The 26,097-nt window shown below is 36.6% G+C and overlaps 3 protein-coding genes across 3 annotated transcripts in view; 2 read left to right on the top strand and 1 right to left on the bottom strand.

The window, feature by feature from the left end:
* LOC143722604 (N-fatty-acyl-amino acid synthase/hydrolase PM20D1.1) overlaps positions 1-1,860 on the top strand; it is an 8,486-nt gene extending 6,626 nt beyond the window's left edge. The window contains exons 11-13 of the mRNA XM_077214001.1: positions 831-996; positions 1,114-1,213; positions 1,282-1,860. Of these exons, the coding sequence (XP_077070116.1) occupies positions 831-996; positions 1,114-1,213; positions 1,282-1,396 (381 nt within the window). The 3' untranslated portion in view covers positions 1,397-1,860. The remainder of the gene's footprint in view (positions 1-830; positions 997-1,113; positions 1,214-1,281) is intronic.
* Positions 1,861-3,724: 1,864 nt separating this feature from the next.
* pm20d1.2 (peptidase M20 domain containing 1, tandem duplicate 2) lies at positions 3,725-9,082 on the top strand. Its single transcript, XM_077214330.1, has 13 exons — positions 3,725-4,029; positions 4,208-4,294; positions 5,116-5,354; positions 5,451-5,537; positions 5,606-5,739; positions 5,828-5,947; positions 6,151-6,226; positions 6,320-6,381; positions 6,837-6,915; positions 6,995-7,066; positions 7,366-7,531; positions 7,610-7,709; positions 7,785-9,082. Exons 1-13 carry the CDS (start codon positions 3,810-3,812, stop codon positions 7,912-7,914), a joined length of 1,572 nt encoding a protein of 523 aa, XP_077070445.1. The 5' UTR covers positions 3,725-3,809; the 3' UTR covers positions 7,915-9,082.
* Positions 9,083-9,749: 667 nt separating this feature from the next.
* On the bottom strand, positions 9,750-15,767 carry LOC143722773 (acidic mammalian chitinase-like). The gene is made up of 11 exons (XM_077214329.1): positions 15,588-15,767; positions 15,468-15,494; positions 15,022-15,226; positions 14,827-14,883; positions 14,574-14,739; positions 12,155-12,279; positions 11,897-12,020; positions 11,109-11,291; positions 10,892-11,008; positions 10,678-10,810; positions 9,750-10,260 (listed from the first exon to the last, which is right to left on the bottom strand). Exons 1-11 carry the CDS (start codon positions 15,613-15,615, stop codon positions 9,986-9,988), a joined length of 1,440 nt encoding a protein of 479 aa, XP_077070444.1. The 5' UTR covers positions 15,616-15,767; the 3' UTR covers positions 9,750-9,985.
* Between the last annotated feature and the right edge of the window lie 10,330 nt (positions 15,768-26,097).

Below are 26,097 nucleotides of genomic sequence, written 5' to 3'. Positions count from 1 at the left end.
GTTTTTGTGAAAGTGAGATGAGTAAATGCCTGCTCACATTTAGTCCAGAACTACAATAACCATCATGCTTGCACACAACGCCTCTGCACTTACTCTTGATTTCCCTCAACATCGGGAAAGGAGAGGTGTCAGTCAATAATTGGGAAAACAGTAACTTGCATTACTTAAAAAGTAACGCAGATATTTTGTTGTAAATTTAAAAGTAATGCGTTACTTTAATAGTGACTTGAAAAAAGTAATTGATTACATAACTCTGTTAACACTGCAGACATCGATAGTATTATGATAAAAAGACATAAAGACAGAAAAGATTTCAGAATGGGCTTTTCTGTCTTTACGGCTGTTTATCCATTTTACCATCACTCTCAAAACTACAATATCATAAAGTTATGAGTATTGTATCATAAAGTTATAAAGTAAAAAATCTCTTTACTCTCTTAATAAACAAACGATTAAGACTTAAGAACTTTTAAACTGAAACAAATGTGAGCTTTATAAAGTAGCTAATTATTTCAATTGTTTTTATATACTTGGTTTTACTTTTGTTTTATTTATTATTAATTCCATATGTTTTTCTTTTTCTTTGTTTATGTTTGATTTTTTTAAGTATAGTTTTATACCCATCTTTTTTATTATTATTTTTAATTTAGGTAGGAAAGAAAACCAATCAGTAATGAGTATGCAAATTATGATGACTCAATTGCTGTTGGTTTTGAATAATGCAAATTCTATAGTTGTAAGTCCATGGCAGATTTTTATACTTGAATATATTTCACAAAGTTTACTAAAACCAAATGTTAAATAATTAATGCCCCATTCACTTTCTAAAGGTTCTGAAGCTGATTGAATCCACCATATCAGATGAGCGTGTGAAGGTAGAGTTGGTGAGTGGATTTGACCCTCTGCCCATCAGCTCCTATGATGATGATACATTCGGGTACCAGATCATAAAGAAAACGGTGCATGACATTTTCCCTCAGGTCACTGTAACTCCTGGTAAGGCTTTCAGCATTGTCATCATTGACATAAGGGGTTTAAGTGCCCCTTACAGACATCATTGACTCATGAAGAGCTTCTCTCACTCTTAGTTTTGTCTACGGTTTCCTCTCACAGGTATCTGTGTGGGTAACACTGACAGCCGGCACTACACTGAACTGTCTCCAGACATTTATCGTTTTGCCCCATCATGGTACAAACCCGGTGATTCTGCGAGGTAGGACACACACTCTTGCTGAAGCTGTAAAAGTAATTAAATATTAAACTGCTTACACTTCCCTTTAGATTCCATGGTGTGAATGAGAGAATCTCCATCCAAAACTATGAAGAGATCGTGCTGTTCTACTTTCAACTCATGCAGAATAGTGACATTAGGAACTTGTCGCCATCTCACACCTAAAATACACAGATGTCATACTTTGGAATCTGTGGGATTTATAAGCTTTGTTCTGTCTAAATTAACTTTAATTTAAAAGCTGTACGAAACATGTTTATACAGTACCATTGAAAAGTCTGGGGTCAGTCAGATTTTATTTATTTATTTTTTTGGTTGAAAAGAAATACTTTTATTCTGCAGGGATGCATTAATCTGACTTTGATCAAAAGTGACAGTAAAGATACATATATTGTGGTAGTTTTTTGAAGGATCATGTGACACTGAAGACTAGAGTAATGATGCTGAAAATTCAGCTTTACCATCACAGGAATAAATTACATGTCTTAATGTATTCTAATAGAAACCCGTTTTTTTTTTAAATTGCAATAATATTTAACCATTTTACAGTTTTTTTTAAATATATATTTTTATCAAATAAATGCAGCCTTGGTGAGCATAAAAGACTTCTTTCAAAAACATTAAAAAAATCTTACCGACTCCAAAACCTTGAAAAATTACTGTAAATATATTTCCTCAATTTGCTTGAAATGATGCATGTAAAATTGATAATAAAAAATATTTTCTTGAAATTCCTTAGTATCTTTTGGTAGTTTTCCATGGATGAATTAACATTTTAAATACAAATCATTAGGTTACTCATGCTACCAGTGAAATATATAAAATATCTTGCCATTTATGAGGTTTGTCTTCATGCAAAACACAGTGTTTACAAATATTTTTTCAATAGTTGTTTTAGATTTAAAAGTTATGCATTAGTTTTAAAAGTTAAATATATATGCATCTTGTCCATGTAAAATACGCCTTCCAATATTTCTGTTATCTCAAGATTTACTTGTTATTGAAAAACCTATAAAAAATGGAAATGTTGTTTACTAGCTGTTGCGCTGCTGGTCAGCTCGAGGTTAATTCTGCACATTCAGAGTATCTCTGTAACAAAGGACATGGGATCAGCTGGGTTTGCAGTTTACACACACAACCTCTGGCTTGCCTACACAGATTCTGCTCCTATTCACTGAACAGAATATCTTAGGTTTCAGGTTATTGCATTTTTATGTAATATTTCACAACTTCACAAGTAGTCTTCTGTATGTCAGAGTTTATGTTTTTGACTTTGCTCTGTCACACTGTCAATGATTAATACTTAAACATTACATCAAAAGGTCCAGTACTCAGATGTTTATGGAGCTGGCAGAGATAATATAGTTGCTCTATACAGAACTACTGTAGACTCCTGCAAAGTCATCAAGATACAGAGAGCAGATTAAAAAGACCTTTTGACACAGTCTTTATAACCTCTGTATTTTACCTTTGTTTCATTGCTCTCATTTGTGCCAAAATCTAGTCAATATTTTCACTGGTTGCTTTGAAAGTAACCTTGAAAGAAAGTACAGATCGAAAAAGAAATGATAAGATTATAAAGGACATGAAAATTTTTCACTTCAATGTTACTGCAGAATAAACAGACTGTGGTTTTAAAGTAGTACACAGTGCAACTATTTCATATTAGACTTGAATTACATGAGTATGAATAATGAATAATCTAATATATGCATTTTATTAAGTCCCTGTTGTTTTTCACCTGTCTGTCTCCTATTGCCTGTTATCTTGTATCACCTGCCATTTATTATTTTGCCTTGGAGACGATTCTTATGTAAATGATCACATTAGCCACTTTATGAATGTTTCACTGAATGTTTTCTAAACTGTAATGCAAAAAAAAAAAAATTATAATGGTTAACTAAAAATCATTTTTGTTAATTGAAATAAAGCTGAAATAAAATATAAACATTAGGTAAAAATGTTTTACTTTAAGTTAAATGAAAATTAGAAATATTTCCTTAGCAATGAACTGAAATAAACATTTAAAAAAGTTAAACAAATACAAATTAAAAACACACACTGAATTACTAAAAACATATAAATACATACATTTAAAAAATACTATAATAGGTAAACAAACACGGTAACACTTTACAATAAGGTTCATTAGCTAACATTAGTCAATATTAACTAACAATGAGCAATACATTTGTTACTATAATAGTTAATCTTTGTTAATGCTAGAGCTACATCTTAAATACATCTGTTCATTTGTTCATGTTAGTTCACAGTGCATTAACTAATGTTAACAAATGCTACCTTTGATTTTAATAATGTATTAGTATGTTGAAATTAATATTAAGATTAATAAACGCTGTAGAAGTATCGTTCATTTTCAGGTCATGTCAACTAAGGTAGTTAACTAATGTTAATGAACTTTATTGTAAAGTGTGTAACATTAACATAAAATCTCTATGGCTCTTTAACCTGTGACTCTAACCCAGAGCAGCAGAGGGCGATCGTGCCCTCTAATCACATCGGTGAGGTATTATGATGAACCCTGATTATGAAATGACTCTTTCGTACTTCCTGAAACATGACAGGCCATAACACTCGTTGGAAATTATTTAAGTTTCTTAAAGTGCTGCTGTTTTGTGTCATATTTTTGATTACAGTTTTGTTCCTTGTTGCCACAGTTAGGACGTTTACATTTGATGTAGGCGCGGGGCTTCAGCTGGGAAAATGGGAAAATACAACAACCATTTCTCTTCATTTAAGTCCACAACAGAGGAAGAATATGCTGGCAAACTTCAAAGGTAACAAACAACGTAGAAATACTGAGTCGCAGATCGCGCAGTTTGACATTCAACTCGTCACGTGAAGTGAGACATAGCCTAGGGATGCGCTGTCAACATGGGTGATGATGAATTTAGATTTTACAAATGTAATTGTAATTTAATTGTTTCAAATGTCTTGTTTTCATTTCTTTCATAGCGGCCATACAGATTCCCACCGTGTCATTTACTGAGACGAATGTGAACACGAGCGCGCTGCAGGAGTTTGACGGGCTGCTGAGGAAGGGTGAGACTGAGTTACACAACACTGACAACACCATCAAACAGCTGACAACGCAAGATTACTGAAAAATGCCCTATTATCTTTTTAAAAGCTATTCAATCACAACAAATTTGGTGAGAACTATTATTTATGCTTCATTACAAACTATTATGTGGCAGAAAATAAACAAAATATATCTGTAGGCCTACTACATTTTTTTTTTTACAAAAACCTTTTAATTATTAACTTATTTTAATTAAATAATTTTTTTACACATATTTTAGATTTGACAGCATTTGACCAGCTCAACCATTCAACACTATTTATTTAGCTGTTGTGACAAAATCGATCAAATAAATGTTTTTTTCCCTGCAATTTATGAGAAATGAAAGTTTACCAAAAATATATTTTAATTTTATTAGACCTTTTTACCTGGTATTTCATTAATATGTAATGATTGTGTATACATTAAATACTTTGCATGATTAATATAATAAAATATAATTGACATACTCATTAATCATTTAATTTTAGTATTTCAATGCTTCCTCGAAAACAATGTAATTACACAATTTGGTCTTTAAGCTTGATACATGTCCTACATTTTGGTAACAGGGTAACAAAAATTCAAAACCCCATATTAAAATAAATAAAAATACAATGTAAAAAAATAAACAAGCATTTTCTGAAGGTTAAGCACCTCATTTCACTGACACTTCACTATCACTATTTGTTAACTGTATTTATGGAAAGTAGCTAATTTTCTTTTAGTAATATTAGGTTTTGTATTGAGTGAAACTAAAGTAGTATTTTTTAAGACTTTAAGATTTAAGTTTCTGTCTCAGTTTTCCCAAAGGTCTTCTCATCATCCAGCCTGGTCAAACATGAGTTGGTGGGAAACTACAGCCACTTGTTCACGGTTCCTGGGAGAGAGCCTAATCTGGAGCCGTACATGCTGCTGGCTCACATTGATGTAGTGCCGGCCGATGAGGCGGATGGGTGGGATGTTCCTCCTTTCTCTGCTCAAGAGCTCAATGGCTTCATTTATGGACGAGGAACCATCGACAACAAACAGTCTGTGATGGTACAGAGAATTAACGCTGTATTGTTCTTCATTCAAACAATTGCACATCATTTCACTCCAACCTGAAGCTAACCGTAACAATTTTTGTTCTTGAAGGGGATCCTTCAGGCGCTGGAATACCTGCTGGAACGAGGTTACACCCCTCGCAGAAGCTTCTACATTGGTTTGGGTCACGATGAGGAGGTCAGTCTCAAGTTAACTGACCAGTAGTCACTTGTTTTGATGCACTTATTTATACTGTTATATGTCAGGTGAATGGCTTACATGGCGCAGTCAATATCGTGAAGCTCCTGAAGAGACGAGGGGTGAAGCTCGAGTATGTTTTAGATGAAGGCCTGGCAGTGCTGGACGGTGTCATAAGTGGCCTGGAAGGACCTGCTGCCCTGTGAGACTGTTATTTTGAGCAACTCTACTAGCAGAGTCATTTAATTATTGAATTAGTTTGTAATATCTTCCCTGTGTGTGTTTTGTAGGATTGGTATCAGTGAGAAGGGTCAGGCCACGGTAAAGCTGAGTGTCAGCAGCGCTCCAGGACATTCATCCATGCCTCCCAGAGAGAGCAGCATTGGTATCTTGGCTTCAGCTGTCAGGAGGCAAGCGGAAACCCCTAAAACGCTTCATTATTTTGTCACAGTTGGAAATACTTTAAGATGGATCCTTTTTCTTCTTATTAGATGTTTTGTTTAGTGATTTATTTCTTGCTATTAAATTATTCTCAAAACAGCTGCATGGCAGCAGTATTAAACTGAGCTTAAGAATTTATTTAAATCATGTTTACGGTAATATCTTTTCCAAGGTTGGAGGAAAATCTGATGCCCAGACTGTTTGGTTATGGTCCTGAGCGTGGCACATTTGAACACCTGGCACATAAGGTAAAAGTGTTTAAGCAGAGGATTTCACAGGTTACATTTGATGAAATATGGACTTGTTTTTGAACAAACCATTTCTCTTATTTTATTTTGCAGTTTGGCTTGCCTCTAAGATTCATCATGTCTAATTTGTGGCTCTTCTCTCCGCTACTCAGCAGGTAGTCCATATGAGTTGTCTTAATGCTCACTACAGTCTCTGATGTCATATCAAAGTATATTTTATACAGGATTTTTCCTGCACTGAAAATGGTTTTGACCACTGAAGTCAATTTAAGAGGATCTATTATGCTTTTTTACATTTTCAACATTCAATAGTGTGCGATGCTGCTGTTTGCACATGAAAAACATCTGCAAAGTTATAAAGTCCACTCCAAAGGGAGTAATTCGCTATATAAGTAAGCACTGTTTCTGAACTCCCTGAAACTCCTCGATTGTAGTCTTCAGAAGACTGGAGACTGCTGGAAATTCCTCTTTGCCATAACAGGATATATGTAAAATATTTAACACATGATTTACCATATTAATAATTAATTGCTACCAACACTAACTTTGTGAATAAATCAGGAAACCCTTGTCATAGTAATATAATAATAATATCGGTGTTCATATGCAGGGTGTTAGAGAGAAAGCCTGATACAAATGCCTTTGTTAGGACCACAACTGCCGTCACAATGTTTAACTCTGGTGTAAAGGTGGGGCACTTTTTTTTTTGTGTAAATTTACTGAGTTGTATCATGAATGGAGTCCTAAATATTTTTCTTTCTCTTACAGATTAACGTAATCCCGTCATACGCTGAAGCTTTTGTCAATTTCCGCATCCACTCAGCCCAAACATTGCAGGAGGTGAGAGGTCACACTGAAGCCACAGAACTGACTCGAAGCACAGTTAGTCACGGCTAGAGTTAGCTGAACTATTAACTTTTGCTCTTCACACCTTCTCAAACTGTTTCACATGAGTTACTCTGAATAAAAAACTGTAGGAGGATAGTTCACCCAAAAATGACATTTATGTTTGACTGAAAAAACTGTATGACCCCCTGGATGACTCAGAATGGTCCAGTGCCCATTGTTTTTCAAAATATCTTTGTATGTGTGTGTTTGGAATGATGTGAAGAGGTTTCCTTTTTGGGGTTTTCTTTTAGGTTTTGTATTTGGTCAAGTCCACCATATCAGATGAGCGTGTGAAGGTAGAGATGGTCAATGGATTCGATCCGCTGCCCATCAGCTCCTATGATGAGCAGGCTTTTGGGTTCCAGATCATAAAGAAAACAGTGCAGATCATGTTTCCTCAGCTCACAGTGGCTCCTGGTAAGTGAAGTGATGCAGTTCCCTCAAGTTCCCCTTATGAAGAGACACTTTTAACTGCTCTACGGTTTCCTCTCACAGGTATCTGTGTTGGCAACACTGACAGTCGTCACTACAAGGACATCACCCGAGACATATATCGCTTTGCACCAACGTGGTTCAAACCAGGTGATCCTCAGAGGTAAGACACAGGAGAATGGCTCTTTGTGTTAATGTAGTGGAGTATCCAGCTTGAGGGTACATTTTCCTCTTTTAGATTCCATGGTGTGAATGAGAGAATCTCCATTAAGAACTATGAAGAGATCGTGCTGTTCTACTTCCAGCTCATCCAGAATAATGACATCAGGAAGTTGCCGCCTCCTCACAGTAGCCAGCATGAGCTGTAAATGGTGGATGTTACACTAATCTCAAAACACTGAGTGAAATTTTTGAAACCAAGCTCAAGGAGCTCAGATTGAAAATCTGAATAAAATGAATACCACAGCTTTAGAAAGGAATTGAAGGTTGTGAAACATTTCAAACATAAAGATTAATTCTTGCATTCCTTACTGAACGATTTAAAAAACACATCACAAGTTTGCTGTGTGTCAGGTGTTGACAGCAGGGCATGGGTGTAATATTAATAATATTTAACCCTGCACTTAGGTTTACATTACATTCAGGCATTTGGCAGATGCTTTTACCCAAAGTGGCTTGCAGTATACAGTATGAATACTATAAAGAGTCATACTACATATGTACTGTATGTATTTCTATTTGAACTTTGTTAGTTATTACCCTAAGTAGTGTTTTGTCATTGCATTTGTCATGAGTGATGTCTGACCAAATAATTAGAAGTTTGTTGATTAAATGCAAAAATAAGCAACCCTGAGCAAAAGCAAAAGCATGGCTAAGCACAATTACACTTCAACTGAGCTCCCTCACTGAAAAAGAATAAGCTAGCTATGCGAATGAATCAGACAAAATGGGCATTATGATGATGAATGGATCATTAATGAGTGATGATTAGTTTTCAAGATTGAGAGTCACTTTTTGTGTTTGAAAGTGTTACTGGGTTCAGGGGACATGATAGAGCTTGGAAAAAACATCCTACTACAGTAGTTATCTCTGGTTATTGCTGCTTCAAAACACACAGTTTATATTTCTGACTTTACATGGTCAGACATGCTGCTTTGGTGTTTTGAACCAACTTTCTGAGAAATACAGCTCTCCCTGTAGTTATTCTACTCTTCTTAACAGAGTTGCATTTTTAGAAATTTTATTGAAAATGTAGGTTTACACTGTGATGTATGGGTCAATAGATTATCATTAGATATTGTTTTAGACTATGATTGATTGTTTGTCTCCATAAACATTTGCGTCGGATATCACAAGGTTACACCAAGTTATTGTAATTGTTTGTTAGAATGTTCATTTGAATTCTTCGTTATTGTTTGCACTGAAATGGTCTGAAAATTACTGTGAATTACTGTTTTGCATTGATTATTTTTATGAAATTGATTTAATTTCATGAGCGGTAAGGTTAAATTAATAAATATTTGTTGTTAAAACAAACAGATGTGTTTTTTCTTATTCTGTATTTTTTCCCTGCTAAATATTCTAACAAAATATCTTATCTAAAAATATGTTTAAAAATTAACCACATCACAACGATTTCTGTAAGACCGAAATTCCGAAGACTGAACACAGGATGCAAACAGCAAACAAACAGCATGCAACAAAACAATAAAATTGCTAATCTGATAAAAAGATCATGAAGCAAGGACGTAGAAAACCATTTGCCTAATCTTCTATGCCCACCCATCCAAAACAAAACCTTTCCCCAGTTGGGGGGATTGAGCCCCTGTTCCTTTAACCACTAATAATAAAGTGTCCTTTCAGTCTTATTGCGGTTCCCCCCAAGAACACGATTTCACCCGAGGGGGAGACCCGCAACTTCGGTTCCCTAATGAACGAAGTATGGGATACCCAGAATAATCAAATACCTAAATTAATACAAATTCAATGTTTATGATTAGTTCCTAATGAGAAACAGTATAAATTTTATAATAATTTAAAATTGGAGTCAGATTAAGCACAGAGCAAGAATTAAATTGAAACTAAATTCTAGTAAATCAATAGAACTTTACAGAAGCGCAAGTAAAAACCTGCACGCAGAATACCTTCACCCACTCTACTGAGGTGCAGCAACACTCTAAATGTAAAATAAGTGGACAATTGGTGTTTTTTAATCAGACAAGTTTTAATCAGACAAGCTAAGAATGTGCCCCCTTTTTAAGACCCAACAAAATGTTTTACTAAAGTAGTATTATATCATTGACTGTCTATGTTAAATTTGAAGACATTAAAAGAATATTGAAAGGTAAAGTGTGAAATTGTTGCGCCACTAGTGGCCCTGAATAGTACTTTAAAAATATAGTAAAAATTCCACACATTTCCTTTTTAGGAAACGTGAGGTTAATTCTTAGGCCAGTCACAGCACACGCAGTTGGGATTGAAGACGGTCCCTTCAGTGCATCTCTGTACATAGGTCACGCCATTAGCACACTGAAAGAAGGTCATCGGGTCAGCTGGGTTTGCATATATTCCCCCCGTCGGTTTGTCTACACAGAACTCTGTTCCTGAGGGAGCTGTTGGTACAACATGAGGTCTAGAAGATAGAGCGGTGGTGGATGCTGTTGTTGAGTTCCCAAAGAGCTCATCGGTTGTATTTGGAGGGAGAGATGGAAACTCTGGAGGAGGAAATTGTAAGTTGATGTTTTATCTTAAGTTTTCCAATTATTAATCTGGTTTATTACACGACTCCCTGGAATACTTGATTCTGACTGGTTAATCACGGCGTCGAAATTGACATACTAAGTTGAAATGACAAAAAGTTTACATTAATTTTTGCTCATAATTATGAGATAAAAATTCAAAATGAGATACTGGCATAATTATGAGATTAAAAAAATCTAAATTATGACATAATGGAAATTATAACTAGTTGAAATAATGGAGATAAAAATCATAAGTATTGTTATCAATTTCCTACTTTTTCCCATTTATGTCATACTTTTTACTTTTTATGTGATAATTATGATTTACCAAAGCATGTTTTTTTCTTATGTGGTGGGAATAGGTTTCTATAAATATAAGATGTACCGTACCAATTTTAAGAAGTTTATGGAGTTGCCCAATAAGAGGGTAGTTGCCCTGCCCGCAGAACTGTCCTGCAAAGTCATCGAGATCCAGAGCCCAGACGAAAGCTCCACCAAAATTGTTCTCCTTAAGGTAGTTCACCTGTAGCAGCCCATGTTTAATTATTGAGAGCAGGAGAAATGCATTAAACTGTATGTAATCCAACATTTATGACATATTCACCTTAGTCGTAAAGCTTTCCTTGGTGTCAAATCCCACCCATTTCTGTCCCTTGGTTGCATAAGGAACTTTCTGCTCATCAATCCATTGCACTATGGTTCCTTGAAGGAAAGTACAGATCTGATGGGAGATGATCAGTCCATAACTCCTCTGATTTTATTTTTCAGAATTAAATATTGTGCTATCATGTAAGTGCATGAGTTTAGATTGAAAATAAGACCTCATAATAGGACCAGAATCCGTTCTCTCTGGTGAAAGGTCCAGCTGAGGCAGGTCCACTAGCTGGAGCTCCAACTCCACTGTCTGCAGACGCCAGATGAAACGTTCTTCCATACGCAGCAAAGCCCATCCTCAGCTTCTCCACAGGAGCACCCTGATCTCTCCAGTATTTCATTGCAAAATCCTACATTGTCATGATGAATCAGTTATTTCCTGTTGCATGTTTCCAGCTGCTTGTTGTTTGCAATGACTCATAGTATCATTCATAAACCATTTGTATGTTAGGCATGATTTTATACCTTTCCTGGCCAAAAAAAAAGTCACTGTTTGGATTTAAATAGGTGAATGCTTAATAAAAGTCTATGATTGGATCCTTATTGCAGTGATTATTATGTTTCTAGCATGTTATACTGTATGTTTGGCAACAGTTCTTCTATTCCTAATTGATAGATATGTAGTTTTCATTTCTTAAACAACCATGTAGGAAGACACATCATGGCCATATTCCAGGATGGCAATGTCAAGATTCATCAGGCTCAAATTGTGAAAGAATGGTTGGGAGGGAGCATGAAGAATGATTTTCACACATGAATTGGCACCAGACCTTAAATTCATTGAAAGTCTTTGGGACTCTTGCATTGTCAACACAAGATCTTGACCAACAATTGATGCACCTCTTGATGTGATGTTTTTTCCATCAATAGGCATTTGCCTATTTAAATCAAAATAGTGACTTTTTTTGGCCAGTGTATTTCAGAAATTTTATAGTAGGCTATAAGGCTTTTGTACAGTATTGAAGTAGATATTTTCTCCAGTGTCTCCAGAGCCACGGTACAGAGGACTGTTGTGCCCAGTTACTGTATCCCATGAGCCATGGAAGTCATAGGTCATGACATTAATGAAGTCCAAATATCTGCATTACAAGAGGGGAAACATTGTAGTGGGTTCACCCATTTATACATTTAATTGGCATTTTTAGAGATTCTTTGCAAAGCATAATCATATTTCATTATTCAAAGAAAACAAAAAAGTGAACAGGAGACATACTTGACCATTTCTGCAATTTCATAAGAAGCATCAATGTTTCCTTTCCCAGCAGCCACTGCAGCGCTGAGCATGAGTATGGGGCGTCCAGTGGCAGAACTCTCTGCCTGGTAAGCTTCAAAGAGTTCCTGTTATAGTCACATATTTGCAGTGGATTAAGGCCTTTTTTAACTCAATGTAATTATAATACACATTGAAAATCTGCCATTTAAAATCTAATATAAACCTGGAAATAAACAGAAAGCTTTAGGATTTAGATTTTTTGTTTAAAATAAATGCAGTTTGTAAAACAAAAAGAAATATTTCTGATTCTGCACTATTGCTTGGTCACTAATCAAATGAGTAAATCTGTGTCATTGATCATGTGACTCTTTGTACAGACGGTCAGATGTTCCTTTGTTTCATCTCAATCATGCTGGAGAACATGATCATCAGGTTTTACACAAAATTGTGGAGTAAATGAATCTCAAGTGCTGCTGTAATTAAAGCAAAAGAGGAACAAACCAAATATACCTCTTAAAAAATGTGGTTTTGTTATGCTCATATATATATATATATTTTTACATTTTTAGGTAACACTTTCCAATAAGTAATTATTTGTTACCATCAGTTAATACATTAGACGAGCAATACATTTTTAAAACATTTGTTAAAGGGGAACTATGCAGATTTTTTGCAAACCACACTTGCAACTTCCTCAGCATCAGGAAGTATCGTGTGATATCAGCTCTCGCGATGTAACGAATTGCTTTACGGCACTGCACCTTTCTTTTACTGTCTATGTACTGCACACATACACGCCCCCATCCAGGATCCGGCTACCAATAAGAACAACAACAAGGATGGAGCTTTTCCACACTATCGTCATCATGGCTTAGCCGGCATATAAGAAGCACAAAGCTAGGAAAGCATTGTCTGAGGAACAGAGATAGAGGATAAGGCAGACTGACTGAGCGAGGAGTCAGACACGAGTAAACATCGGACCTGCGTATTCAGAATGGCAAAAAAACAAAGAAAGTGCGGTCGGAAGAGTCTAAAAAGGTACAAGAATCTGACAGCGCGAGGAACCGGACAAGAGTCCCACTCGGTCAGGCTTTCACTGTTAAAGGTTGTATCAGTGATTTCTGGCCCCAAAATAAATGTCTAATCTTTCCTAAAGATCAGCTAGCTGCCCGCCCCATAAGCATGCCGTCCAAAAACCGCGTCTTTGTAGGCAGCCTAGGCTCTGAGATCTCCACACAAAAACAAATGGGTACAACCACCACTCAAAACCAAAATAAACAGTGTTCCAACCAATCACTGACAGGGGCGGGTGTTGCTCCGATTTCGCGTCCAGCCGTGCACGAGCGCAAAACCTCACAACACCCGCACCTGTCAGTGATTGGTTGGAACACTGTTTATTTTGGTTTTGAGTGGTGGTTGTACCCATTTGTTTTTGTGTGGAGATCTCAGAGCCTAGGCTGCCTACAGAGACGCGGTTTTTGGACGGCATGCTTATGGGGCGGGCAGCTAGCTGATCGTTAGGAAAGATTAGACATTTATTTTGGGGCCAGAAATCACTGATACAACCTTTAAAGTTGATTCCTGCGATTATCATGAGAACAGTTGTCAATATCTCACATAATTATCAGGACATAAATAAGCCTACATGTTGTAAATGAGCGCAATTTGCAAACGATTATGATAAATTGCAATAATCATGTCTAACGATATCATAACGGACATTGTTACGAAATAATGCGACATGTAACTTTATTGATGTAATCTGCATTTTTTAATGTTTACATACACTCAAAAAACACAAATGAAATTATACTGTAAGCCTAGGCTATAGGCTATTTACTTGTAATTTAGCTGCGATCATGTAAAAACGTTATAAGCCATCAAACGCGGTAGACTACTATTATAAAGTGCAGAGGCCGTGAGTGCAGATACGCTCTGCGTGAGTGGTATTTACGACAGTAACGTTAAATACAAGTACTCTACAGCGACTCTAGGGGTCGCTGTTTGACAAAAACGGAATTCCTGCATAGTGTGCCTTTAATGTTAATAAAATGTCTGTTCATGTTAATTCACAGAGCTTCAACTAATGTTACCAGATAGAACTTTTGATTTAAAACAATTTTTAGTTAATGTTAAAAATAACATTAACAATCTGAGTTCATGTTGACTAATGTAGTTAACTAATTGTAACAAATAAAAAGCTTATTGTAAAGTATTACCCATTTTTAAATAGAAAAATGAAAAATAAGCATTTTCACCAGTGGACTTTTGGACATGTGCACATCCATACTCATTGTTTTTTCCATCTTTATTGATTTTTACTCCAACATTCAACTATGTTATCAACTTGTTGCAAAGAGCATAGATTAATTTTAAAACCATTGTGTGAGAGAATACAAATCTGTGAATAATTAATTACCTTACACAGCAGAGTGAATCTATTCTTGTCTTCTGGTGGACTTCCACGAGTACCGGGATACTCCCAGTCCAGATCCAGACCATCAAAGTCATGGGTCCTCAGAAATGCGATGGAGGACTGAATAAACGTCTGCCTGTTTTCTGATGTGGAGACCATGCTACTAAACCTACAATCATGGTGGGAAAATTTATTAAATAAACAGTTCTGTTCAACACACACCCTTTAATATTCAGTGTTTCAGCTGGACTCTTACCGAGCTGAGCCGAAGTTCCATCCTCCGACAGCCAAGAGAGTTTTCAAGCTGGGGTTTCTGTTAAGACAAATATTTTTTATCATTATTAGATGTACCAAAAAAAAAAAAAATCACTATTCAAAACTGCATTACATAACGCATTATATTCTGTAAACAAATAGATTTACAAACAAAACATCAGATAATAGCACATACTTTTTCTTTAGTCCATTGAAAGATTTGTAGAGAGTTTCATCATTCCATTCATAGGTTGTCAATTTATTTTCGTGATTAATAATGGAAAAAGCATAAATTAAATGAGTGCACAGATATGGGTCCACATTAGATGGCAGGTACTTGCCAACGCCAGGTCTGTACTGAGACCAGTTTGTGAAGTAGCATACCAGTTGTAAGGCCAATCCTGAAAAAAAATTAAAATAATAATAATATTTTTATATATATAATTATTACACACATATTAATAATACAAAACAGAACTAATAAAAATATTAATAATTATTATTATTTCCCCAACCCTACAAAGGACAAGCTGTTTGGATAATGGATAAATTCGTATTGTTGTTATTATTATTATTTAAACGTGGCTTTTGAATATAATATTTAATAATAAAACAACACACCCATTTTAAAAAAAAACTTACCAAAGTGGCACAATGCCAGAGAAAAGCCTGAAAAGAGATACAAATGAAATGTTAACATATAAAACATTCAAACATTCATGCTCTTAAAAAAAGCATTCTCTAAGAGCAACAATCACTAACCAGCTAAAAAAATGAATTTGGTCATCATAAAGTGATGGTTTGATCGGTCAAGAAACTTTGTCTGAATGAGGTTATCATGCAGAATTTATCATTTATATTACTTCCTTTTACCCCCCACCACACAGAACCTCTGCATGAAACCAATAATTAACCAAAACACACAAAAGAATTTCCCCAAAATAGCTGCTCACTGTCATCTGTCCTGGATGTTGTCAGACATCACATGGTTAGGAAATCGACCGTTGCACTGTAACAGTCGTTAGGTTTTGTGCATTGTGATTGTAGGAGTGTTTGTTCCATTGTTTTAGCCTCAATGACTCATTTGAACAATTCTTTCAAAGATACAAGGTCCTTCAGAATATGTTCAGTCTTCTGTCACTGTGTTCATCCAAAATTACATCCACAGGAAAGAGAGTAAAAAAATACTGTAAAATATCTTTACATTTACATTCATGCATTTAGCACTTCTATCCAAAGCGACTTACAGCAGAGCAACATAAGCAATTCGCCAACAATATTCATAGCTTACCACAGTCCGCCGGATCTAGGCCATATCCAGATCTGATGAAGGACCATCACATGGACACGACGACAACGCATCCCTGAAGTGCCAGCCTCATCAGCCCTGTGAAGGCCTCATGGACACCTCAACAAACTCGTCTCCATACCGGCGTGATGACTCTGACCCCCTGCCAGATGAACTGGATAAATATTGTGAAAGTTCTGATCCAATCTGACTTCTGCCCCATAATGCAGTCTGAATCATAATCATACACTGTTCGTTCGTTGGCCAAAGGTGGACTTGCCCCCGACTGAGCCTGTGTTCTCCCAAGGTTTTTTTTTCCATTCTGTCACCTGATGGAGTTTTAGTTACTTGCCACTGTCGCCTTTTTTGCCTTTCTTTTGCCTTTGTCGCCATTGGCTTTTGGCTTGCTTAGTTGGGGACATTTAATTTTATATTTAACAATATTATTACAACATTATTTTCCTGTTATCTCTGTAAAGCTGCTTTGAAAGAATCTGTATTGTAAAAAGCGCTATATAAATAAAGGTGACATAGCTAGAGCAGAGGTGAAACGCAAAGAAAGAGGAAGATGTTTTCCTTCACTACACACAACTTCCAGGCAACAATGTAATGCACCATTAATTCCTATTACAAATCTTTTGTTAGTAACTTTCAAAATATTCAGTGCACATCCTGTTCAGTGACCTGTTCTTCAGGCTTCAAGCTCTGTATAGTTTGTCATCATTCCATTTGTATGACACAAGATCACTTGCATGGCCAATGAATAAAAAAAGTTCACCATACTTTAAACCCAGCCAACACATTTGTAGAGATTCAAAACCATTGTTTTTAAATTACATTTGTATTCTATTGTAATACCCTGATTAGTAATACCCTGCTATTGTTTTGTTTTAAGATGCAACATTAGTAATGTTTTTTTCTAAGCCATTTTTATAAAAGCTACTTAAATGTCCTAACTGAACCAAGGCATAATCCTGGCTTAATCAAAGCTCTGTCTGTGAAACCAGGCCCACATTTCTAATGAAATCTGGATTTGAAAGCAGCTTGAGATTAGATTAATTTATGTGAAATGTATTTATTTATTTATAATAAATAATGAATCAACATGTGCTGTGATACTTACAGAGAAAAATCATGATGTCTTCTCTTAAAATAGATGTAATAAAAAATACACAATAAATACAGTATTTGCATGATTTTTTGTACACGTAAAAAAAAGCCCGATGTCCTGTGCTAATACATTTTTCAGCAATAGCATATCTTGCATTGCTTTCCAATGCATTTGTACGCATTGAATTTTGTTAGGGTGAAAGGAAATAATGGATAAGATACTGCCAGAAAATTACCAGTACATTTTCCATTTTATACAGATTTCTTTATTACAGTGTGCTGATATCTATGTAATATTTCAGTCAGGATTCAGGCCCCATCGGAAACTGCGCTCATTAAAATGACTTACTTCTAAGTTCTGACCAAGGCTGCATCTCAAAACTAGTTCCCTTTCGTTCAGTCACTGCGAGTTAAGTCAGTGAATGACGAAATGGGGGTTTTGCTTAGAAGCCTATCACCTTCGAGCTGTAAGCCAATGGCAAGGAAATGCCATGAATTTGCATAGCGCAACTCCGCCCAACCGCGTGAGTATAAAATTAGGGGTGCTGGCAATCTCGCATTATGTTTTTCCTTCGGAGTCAAGAGCTTCTCTTCACTCACGCCTTTTTAAAGATTTCTCGCCCATGCACTTCTGAGTGCGTTCGATTTGTTTTGTTATCTGATGGGCACAATCGCTGCCTTGCGTATTTGGGCTTAGATCACCCTAAGGCAGCGTTTGTGGATGACTCATCTTCTCATTGCGGGAACATGACCATTTCGGTGCTTTGGTCAAGACTCAATGACCTGCGTGGAGGTAGAGTCCCCTCAGCCATACCCCATTCTATCCCCTCTGAAAGAGGCGATAATTTGGCTGGTGGCCAGGGTGACCTGAGGTTTACGGTGTGGAACAAAGCCCAGACGATTGCTCCTCGGGCCACACCCCCCTCTTGTGCACTGCAACCCGCGAGGTTGCAGGATGAGATTGCCAGCCGTTCTTCGGACCTGCCCCGCTTCTCATTCGGCGCTCCAGATGATGAGACAATGTCGATCGCCCCATTACAAGGTGGGCTGGAGTCTTCCGGAGATGAAGACTCGGCTGTGCTGCCGCCTTCGGGTGTACCAGCATTGCCCGAGTCTGATCCGGAATTAACAGCCATGCTTTCCCGAGCACCGGGCTGGAATGGAATCCTCCACCCTGTCCCAAGCGCTCGCTTGATGATTGGTTTTTGGGGATGGCGAGTGCTGACAGCCGTCAACACCCGCCCCCAATACCTTTCTTCCCGGAAGTGCATGAGGAGGTCTCGAGGTCCTGGAAGTCACCATTGTGTTCCCGTGATCGTTCGGCGGCCTCCTCCGCCTTCTCTCTCCTTGATGGGGCCGCGGCTAAAAGGTACACTGGGGTCCCCTCGGTGGAGCGCTCTGTTGCGATGCAGTTGTGTCCTCAGAGCACTTCTACCTGGCGTGGTGATCCTAAGAACCCTTCCAAAACCTGTAGATTTTCATCTACAGCTGCTCCCGACGAGCTGGATGGTGCCTTGCATGGCTGACACCGCCATCGGTGTATGAATGAGTGAGTGAATGGGTGAATGTGAGGCAAAATGTAAAGCGCTTTGGTGGCCATTGGGTCTGTGAAAGCGCTATATAAATGCAGTCCACCCATTTGCAGTCTATCTATCCTGGTAGTAGGCTGGACAATAATTCAATATCAATATATATCGCAATCTTTTTTTTCCGATAACGGTGATATGATTTTTGAACACATTGTCGACATTTTAATTTACATATAACAGCATTTGTCACTGGCTGACGTTAGGTGCGCAGCCGTCAGAAAGAGCAGAACCCAATTGGCTACTTTCGTGATGATGTACACCACAGACATGCAGCCAGTGTTCAGCACTAGTAGGCTCTAGGCTGATCTCCAATGTGGCAAGTTTTAGCTACAAAAAAGAGCGCCCCTGACCGCAATACAAATGTGACTTAACGAGCTTCCACAAGTGAGGAGCAACCAGACGAAATAGTTGATAAGAGAGGAAAGACTAATTCAGTGGTATAAATTCAGTGGTGTTTCGCTATCTGAGATATCAAAACTTCAGGTTTCAGCCCTATGCAAAATGTGCCGGAGAGTGGTGCCGACTAGCAGCGGGAACACATCAAACCTTTTCGACCATCTGAAGCAGTTCCACCCGATAGAAGCAGCACAAACAACACTTTAACCGGCACAAACGAAGCACAAACAAACAAGACTTTTTTCGTGAATTTGGAGCATTTGGGGATGCTGAGTGACCTCAGAATGACCAATACATATGATTTTAATATCTAAGAAACCGAAACTTCACGCAGTGATTGACAGGGCGGGAGGGGGCGTGATCGGCTCGGAATGCATTTTCAATTTGCACATTGAATTTTGCTACATTCATTGCGGGACATTTAATGAAAGTGCAACCGCAAGTGTCTTAACTGTGAGTGTAAATGCAATTAAGAAAAATAACATTTTTTTTTTTTTTTTTATACTTTTTTTATTGCCTTTTCTTAAACACTTACACAACAATGTACATCACATGTCTGTAACATCACATATAATGTACAAAAACAAAACAAAAAAACAAACAAAAAACAAACAAACACCGGGGCTCGTATTACATGAAAAGTGCAATAGCACAAACCAACATTGGATAATGAAGTATGTACTTTGGAAGTCAGAGTAAACAATACACTGCAATCAATAATAGTCACAGATAAGAGAAATAAAATAAAATAGGGTTAGTGCAAATTAAAATATATTTTAAAATGGATATAATACCTAATCAAGCATTTTGTTCCTCCTCTATTATATTGTTCATATCCCCATGCTCAATAAATAATAAAAAGGGACTCCAAATCCTCTTAAATTGGTCTTCTTTACCCTTAAGAATATATGTTATCTTTTCCACTCCAATGCATGAAGATATTTCTCTTAACCATCGAGTTATAGTAGGCCTTTCTATCTTTTTCCAATAAATGGCGATGAGCCGTTTGGCATGTGGAATACACATGTCAATCAATACTTGAGTGTCCTTATTAATTTTCCAGTTATCAGGATGAATACCAATAATGAAAAGCCCCGGATCCAGTGGCAATCTAACTGAGACTATATGCCATATCATATTATTAATTTCTTTCCAAAAAGCTTTTATTTTATCACATTCCCACATACAATGAATTAATGTGCCTTTTGCACTGTTACATTTAAAACAGGTATCTGGTATGTTGCAATAAATTTTGTTTAGTTTCACCGGAGTTATATAGGTACGCATAAGCCAATTGTACTGTAACAGTTTTAGTCTGCTGTTAATTGTCTGTATTTGGGCTTTTGCACATGTTTGCTCCCATTTTTCCTTATCTATCTTCAATCCAAGGTCCTGTTCCCACATGGCAAGTCTGGATGTAGATGACTCTTGAGAACCTAACAATAACATGTTGTATAAACAAGATATGTGTCCTCCACCAAGGCTTGGTTTAGATACACATTTCTCCAGATTAGTTAGCTCTGGCTCAGCAAGTCCTTGCCCCCGGGCAGTACGTATAAAATTCCTAATTTGCAAATATTTATAATAATGTTTTTTAGGGATTTTGAACTTGTCAGTAATATCAGTAAATGACATTAGAACACCCTCTTTGTATAGATCCTTAACTTTCCTCACACCATTCTGAGCCCAGAGTCGAAAGCCTAAATCCCTTCGACCAGGTATAAAATTATCATTTCCCCATATTGGGCTAAACACAGATAAAGACTCTTTTTCCTTTAGATGAATTCGTACTTTCCCCCAGACATTAATCATGTTCAGTACTATTGGATTAAAAGATATTCCACTAAGATTTTTCTGTAATATTTTTATATTGGCTGAATAAAGATACAAGTTAAAAGGAATCTTCGATTTCACAAATAAATTTTCTATTTCTAGCCATTTAGGAGGAGCACTTGCAGAAAAATGAAACATTATCGCTCTTAACTGGGATGCCCAATAGTAGAATTGAATATTTGGGAGCTTCAATCCTCCCCTATCGTATGATAGGTAAAGCAAAGATGTCCGGACTCTTGGGTGTTTATTATTCCAAATGAACTGGATAAAAATTCTTCGTAGAATGGTAAAAAATGAGGTAGTGGGGGGCAAAGGGATATTTTGGAAATAATAAATTATTTTGGGTAGTGTATTCATCTTTAATATATTAATGCGACCAATTAATGAGATTGGTAAACCTGACCATCTATCTACAGACTTAGTAATTGAATTTGTTAGGGCATTGTAGTTCAATGAGGTTATTTTTTCTATATCTGCCACAATCTGGAGTCCTAAGTATGTAAATGAATCTGTAACGTTAAGACTGGAAGTTAAGTATGATAATTTTGACTTTTCCTCTTGATTAAGAAATAAAATAGAGGATTTAGACTGATTTATCTTATAGCCAGAAAATTTCCCGAACCTTTTTATGAGGTTGAGTAAAGCTGGAATAGATTGGCTGAGCTCTGTAAGAAATAATAAAACATCATCTGCATATAGGGATATGCAGTGTGTTATTGAGCCAATCCTAATTCCACTAATGTTGCTTTCATCTCGTACTGCAATAGCAAGTGGTTCGATTACCAAGAGAAACAAAAGTGGTGACAGAGGACATCCCTGCCGGGTGCCTCTATTTACTTTGAAAGGCTTTGAAATTATCCCATTGGTCAGGACCTCTGCTGTAGGGTGTGTATACAATAACTTAATCCATGAGCAAAATACTTCCGCAAAACCAAACCTTTGTAGAACCTCCCAGAGGAAAGGCCACTCCACCCTATCAAAGGCCTTCTCTGCGTCTAAAGATAAAATTGCTGTATCTGGAGAACCCTTTTTATGATGTAAAATATGAAACAACATCCGTACATTGTGAAATCCCTGACGGCCTTTCACAAATCCATTCTGATCACGGTCCACTATATTTGGTAAGACATTTTCTAGTCTTTTTGCCAATATCTTACTAAGTATCTTTGTATCAGAGTTTAGTAATGAAATTGGACGATAGGATTCACACTTTGTTTTTAATTTGTTGGGTTTAAGAAGGAGCATAATCCGTGCACCTCTTAAAGATGGTGGGAGTACACCTTGTTGGTATGACTCTTTAATCATATTTAAGATAGGAGAGGCTAATTTCTTCTTAAACTTCTTATAAAAATCTATAGGAATTCCGTCTGGTCCAGGAGTTCGACCACCTCTCAGATTCTCAATAGCACTTAAAATTTCTTCTTCTGATAAATCTGCTTCAAGATTGTATTTTACCTCATTAGAGATCCTAGGAATTTTAACCTCATTTAAAAAAGTTTCTTGTTGTTTCCTATCTTCTGTGTATTCTGAGCTGTATAAAGAGCTAAAAAAATCTTTAAACGCATTATTTATTTTGACAGGATCCGTCGTAATGTCTCCCCCCTCTTCTTGAATAGAATTAATAGCGCTTTCGGACTGCAACTGTTTGATTCTCCATGCTAAAAGTTTCCCTGGCTTTTCTCCTTGATCATAATAGCTTTGTTTCAGTTTCATCATACTGCTTGCCACTCTAGAGGCGGACATCTCTTCATACTGGGCTCTAAAAAATAAAATTTCCTGACCAATTTGATCAATTTTAGTATCATTAATTTGATTTTGAAATTGTCTTTTTTCTAGGTCTTTCAATTTAGAATCCAGAAGATTTAACTTTTGATTACATAATTTTGATTGTGTTTTAGTGTAACTAATTATCTGACCTCTAATAAAGGCTTTAAATGCTTCCCACCTAGTACTAGCTGATGTTTCTGAAGTATTCATATCGAAATATAGGTCAATCTGTTGTTCCATATATTCAATAAACTTTGAATTTCCTAGCCACTTTGGATGTAATCTCCATTTTGGTGGGTCACTTCTTAAATTGGCATCCATGTATATCAGAGATATGGAAGCATGATCTGATAGTACCATACTATCATACCAACAGTCCTGAATTTTTGACAGGAGAGGTGCTGATATGAGAAAATAGTCAATTCTTGAGTGAGTCTTGTGCGTACTAGAGTAACATGAGAATTGAATATCTGTGGGCTTTTGGTTTCTCCATACATCAATTAAATTTAAGTCATTTAAAAAAGATTTTAGCACTTTTCTTGTTTGATTGTGTGATTGATCGACTCCAGAAGATCGATCTTTACCCGGATCTAGGGTGCAATTAAAGTCCCCTCCCATTATATAGTGACCGTGAAGTGAGGAAACAGTTAAGAATAGGTTAGTAAAGAATGCAGCATTATCTGTATTGGGACCGTATACGTTAATTAAGTTCAGTGTTTCTGACAAAAGGGTTCCCTTTATAATGACATACCTCCCCATAGTATCGTATTTTACCTCAGACATCTGAAATGGTATAGATTTGTGAATCAAGATAATTACCCCTCGTGCTTGGCTACTATAAGATGCAGAGAAAACTTGTCCGGGCCATCTCCTTCTAACCCTTATTATATCTTCAGATCGTAGATGTGTTTCTTGAAGGAACACAATCTTGCACTGCAATTGTTTGAGTCGGAGCATAACCTGCTTGAGTTTTGTTATACTGTTAAGTCCCCTACAGTTCCAGGATGTAATTTTAAGCTTTACTTCTCTAGACATTGTTATTAATTATATGCAATGCACCCTTTTTCTCTATTAAACACTTGAATGTCTCCAAAATACACCAGAATGAACATATTTGCGAAATTATAGACCAAAAATGAAAACAGCCCCTAGTTGAACAATTAGACATATAAAAAAAATATATATACAAATTCAACTAAATAAACAAATTTCCCAGGTCTCTTCGACCACCCTTATTCCCTGAATTTAACTTCACTAGAAACAACACGGGTCCACCGACTCTCTCTCCTTGAGGAACCGTTCTCTTTATGTCAACTCACGCCATCACTTCCGTACTTAAGCTCTTAGTATGTAGCAAACTATTTACACTGATAGTTTATGCGAAAATATACCAGTAAAAAAATAAAAAATAAATAAAAAAAAGTAAAAATGGAGGGGGGAGTGCAAAATATAAATTTCCCCACACAGGTGAACATACTTTGTCCAACTAATTATAGTCTTTCAGTCGCAACCCCATGCAAAAAAATAAATAAATAAAATAAATGAATGATTGACTAATAGTAGCCTAATAATAAAAATGATCAAAACAAGTGTATAAAGTGGGCATTATCAAAGTTTAAAGTCTCTGGCATTATATTTTAAATCCACTTCATTACATCAGTGACTCACCCTATTTCTATTGGATGTGTCTACTCTGGTGGATTGTCCAAAAAGGCTTCAACTTCTCCAGGGTTCTCGAAAGTATATGAAGTTCCATTGAAAGACACCTGTAGCCGTGAGGGGAAGAAGAATCTGTAATCCAAACCTTTTACTCTAAGCTTTTTCTTGACCTCATTGTAGCGCTGGCGTTTCTTGCTGACCTCGGCTGAGAAATCAGGAAAGAGCATCACTCGCTTGCCTTTGTACAGAATTTCTTTTTTTTCTCTGGCCGCATTCAATACCCGAACTTTGTCTTTGTAATTGAGGAACTTCATTATTAATGCCCTCGGCGGTGCTTTGTCGTCTGATCTGACACTTGCGATTCTGTGAGCTCGTTCAATGATCAGCGGAAAGCGAAGAGGTTCCATCCCCAGTGCGTCAGGAAGCCAATTTTCCAGAAAACCACACGCGTCTCTGCCTTCAGCTTTCTCCGGAAGCCCCACCAGCCGTACGTTGGAACGCCGACTGCGATTTTCCAGATCTTCTGTTTTAGCAGACAGCGACTTTATTTTGTCTTCCAACATTTTAGCTCTAGATTGCAGCTTGTTAACAGTGTCCTCCGTCTGAGATATTCTCTCCTCAGCTTCTGTCAGTCTAGCGGAGCAGTCAACTATTTGATTCTTAACGTCCGTCAAAATGGTTAACACCGATTCGAATTTTGCAGAAAATTCGGACTTTAATGAGATGATTGCTTGAAGAATATTATCCAAGTTTGCGGGCTTACTTTCCTTCGATGTCTCTGCGTCTGAAAACTCGGCCTCCGAACTTTGTGTGACACCCACTATCTTCACCTCCTCGTGGTCTTCGGAACCGGAGAGCCCTTCATCCCGATCTGATTTAGACGTTTTCCCTCCCTTGTTTTTCGACAATTTAGATGCCATTTTTGTTAGGAATATATGAAATATCAGTAAATACTTTCTATAAGTAATGCAAGAGCAATTATTGATGAAATTAGATGAAACTGGAAGCGACGCAAGATAACGTTACCGCCTATCTCCACGCCATAACCGGAAGTCAGAAAAATAACATTTAAATGATCATTTTGCTATAGTTTTTGCTTGAACATGTTGAACATATCTAATCATCTGTAATACATTTTAATTTTGCAACTTATAAAACGTTAAAATATGTATTCAATTTACATATTAAAACTAGTGTATGAAATGGCAAATGTAAATTATATAATTGAATTTTAATTTTGCACCAAATGTTGCACAAATGTAAAGGCAAATGTAAATTTAAAAACAGAAATGCATTGCCATTTTACAAATTGCATTGTCATTTTGCATATTACATTTCAAATTGAATATTGCTACCCATATGCTTTCATAGTCTTGTAGCAGGTATTGAGAAGAGAATAATATTGTTATGATGGGTTATTTCATTGCTTCATGTAGTTCGTTATGGTGCAGTACTGAAAGAGTCCAGCAGGTTTCATAGACTTGGTAAATTCTTTTTTCAGAAGATTGTATGTACAGACATCGGTTGTGGGCGTTCTTGGCAGTTTTTCTGAGGCTTTTATATTGTTCATATCGATATCGGAATTATATCGTATTGACCGAAATTAAGAAATATATTGTGATATAAAATT

The sequence above is a fragment of the Siphateles boraxobius genome, unplaced genomic scaffold (assembly GCF_051911475.1).
Source record: "Siphateles boraxobius isolate OS27281-9 unplaced genomic scaffold, OSU_SipBor_1 68, whole genome shotgun sequence".
Taxonomy (NCBI): domain Eukaryota; kingdom Metazoa; phylum Chordata; class Actinopteri; order Cypriniformes; family Leuciscidae; genus Siphateles; species Siphateles boraxobius.
Note: the sequence above shows the minus strand (reverse complement) of the source record. Positions and strands in the feature narration are given on the sequence as shown.

Bases quoted from the DNA above. Each gene is read 5' to 3' on its own strand.
- pm20d1.2 (XM_077214330.1), top strand. From the start codon at position 3,810: ATGACAGGCCATAACACTCGTTGGAAATTATTTAAGTTTCTTAAAGTG. The intron at 4,030-4,207 runs GTAACAAACAAC...TTTCTTTCATAG, and splicing joins TATGCTGGCAAACTTCAAAG to CGGCCATACAGATTCCCACC. The intron at 7,710-7,784 runs GTAAGACACAGG...TTCCTCTTTTAG, and splicing joins AAACCAGGTGATCCTCAGAG to ATTCCATGGTGTGAATGAGA.
- LOC143722773 (XM_077214329.1), bottom strand. From the start codon at position 15,615: ATGATGACCAAATTCATTTTTTTAGCTG. The intron at 15,495-15,587 runs GTTAGTGATTGT...ATCTCTTTTCAG, and splicing joins CAAATTCATTTTTTTAGCTG to GCTTTTCTCTGGCATTGTGC. The intron at 14,740-14,826 runs GTAAGAGTCCAG...CCATGATTGTAG, and splicing joins TGGAACTTCGGCTCAGCTCG to GTTTAGTAGCATGGTCTCCA.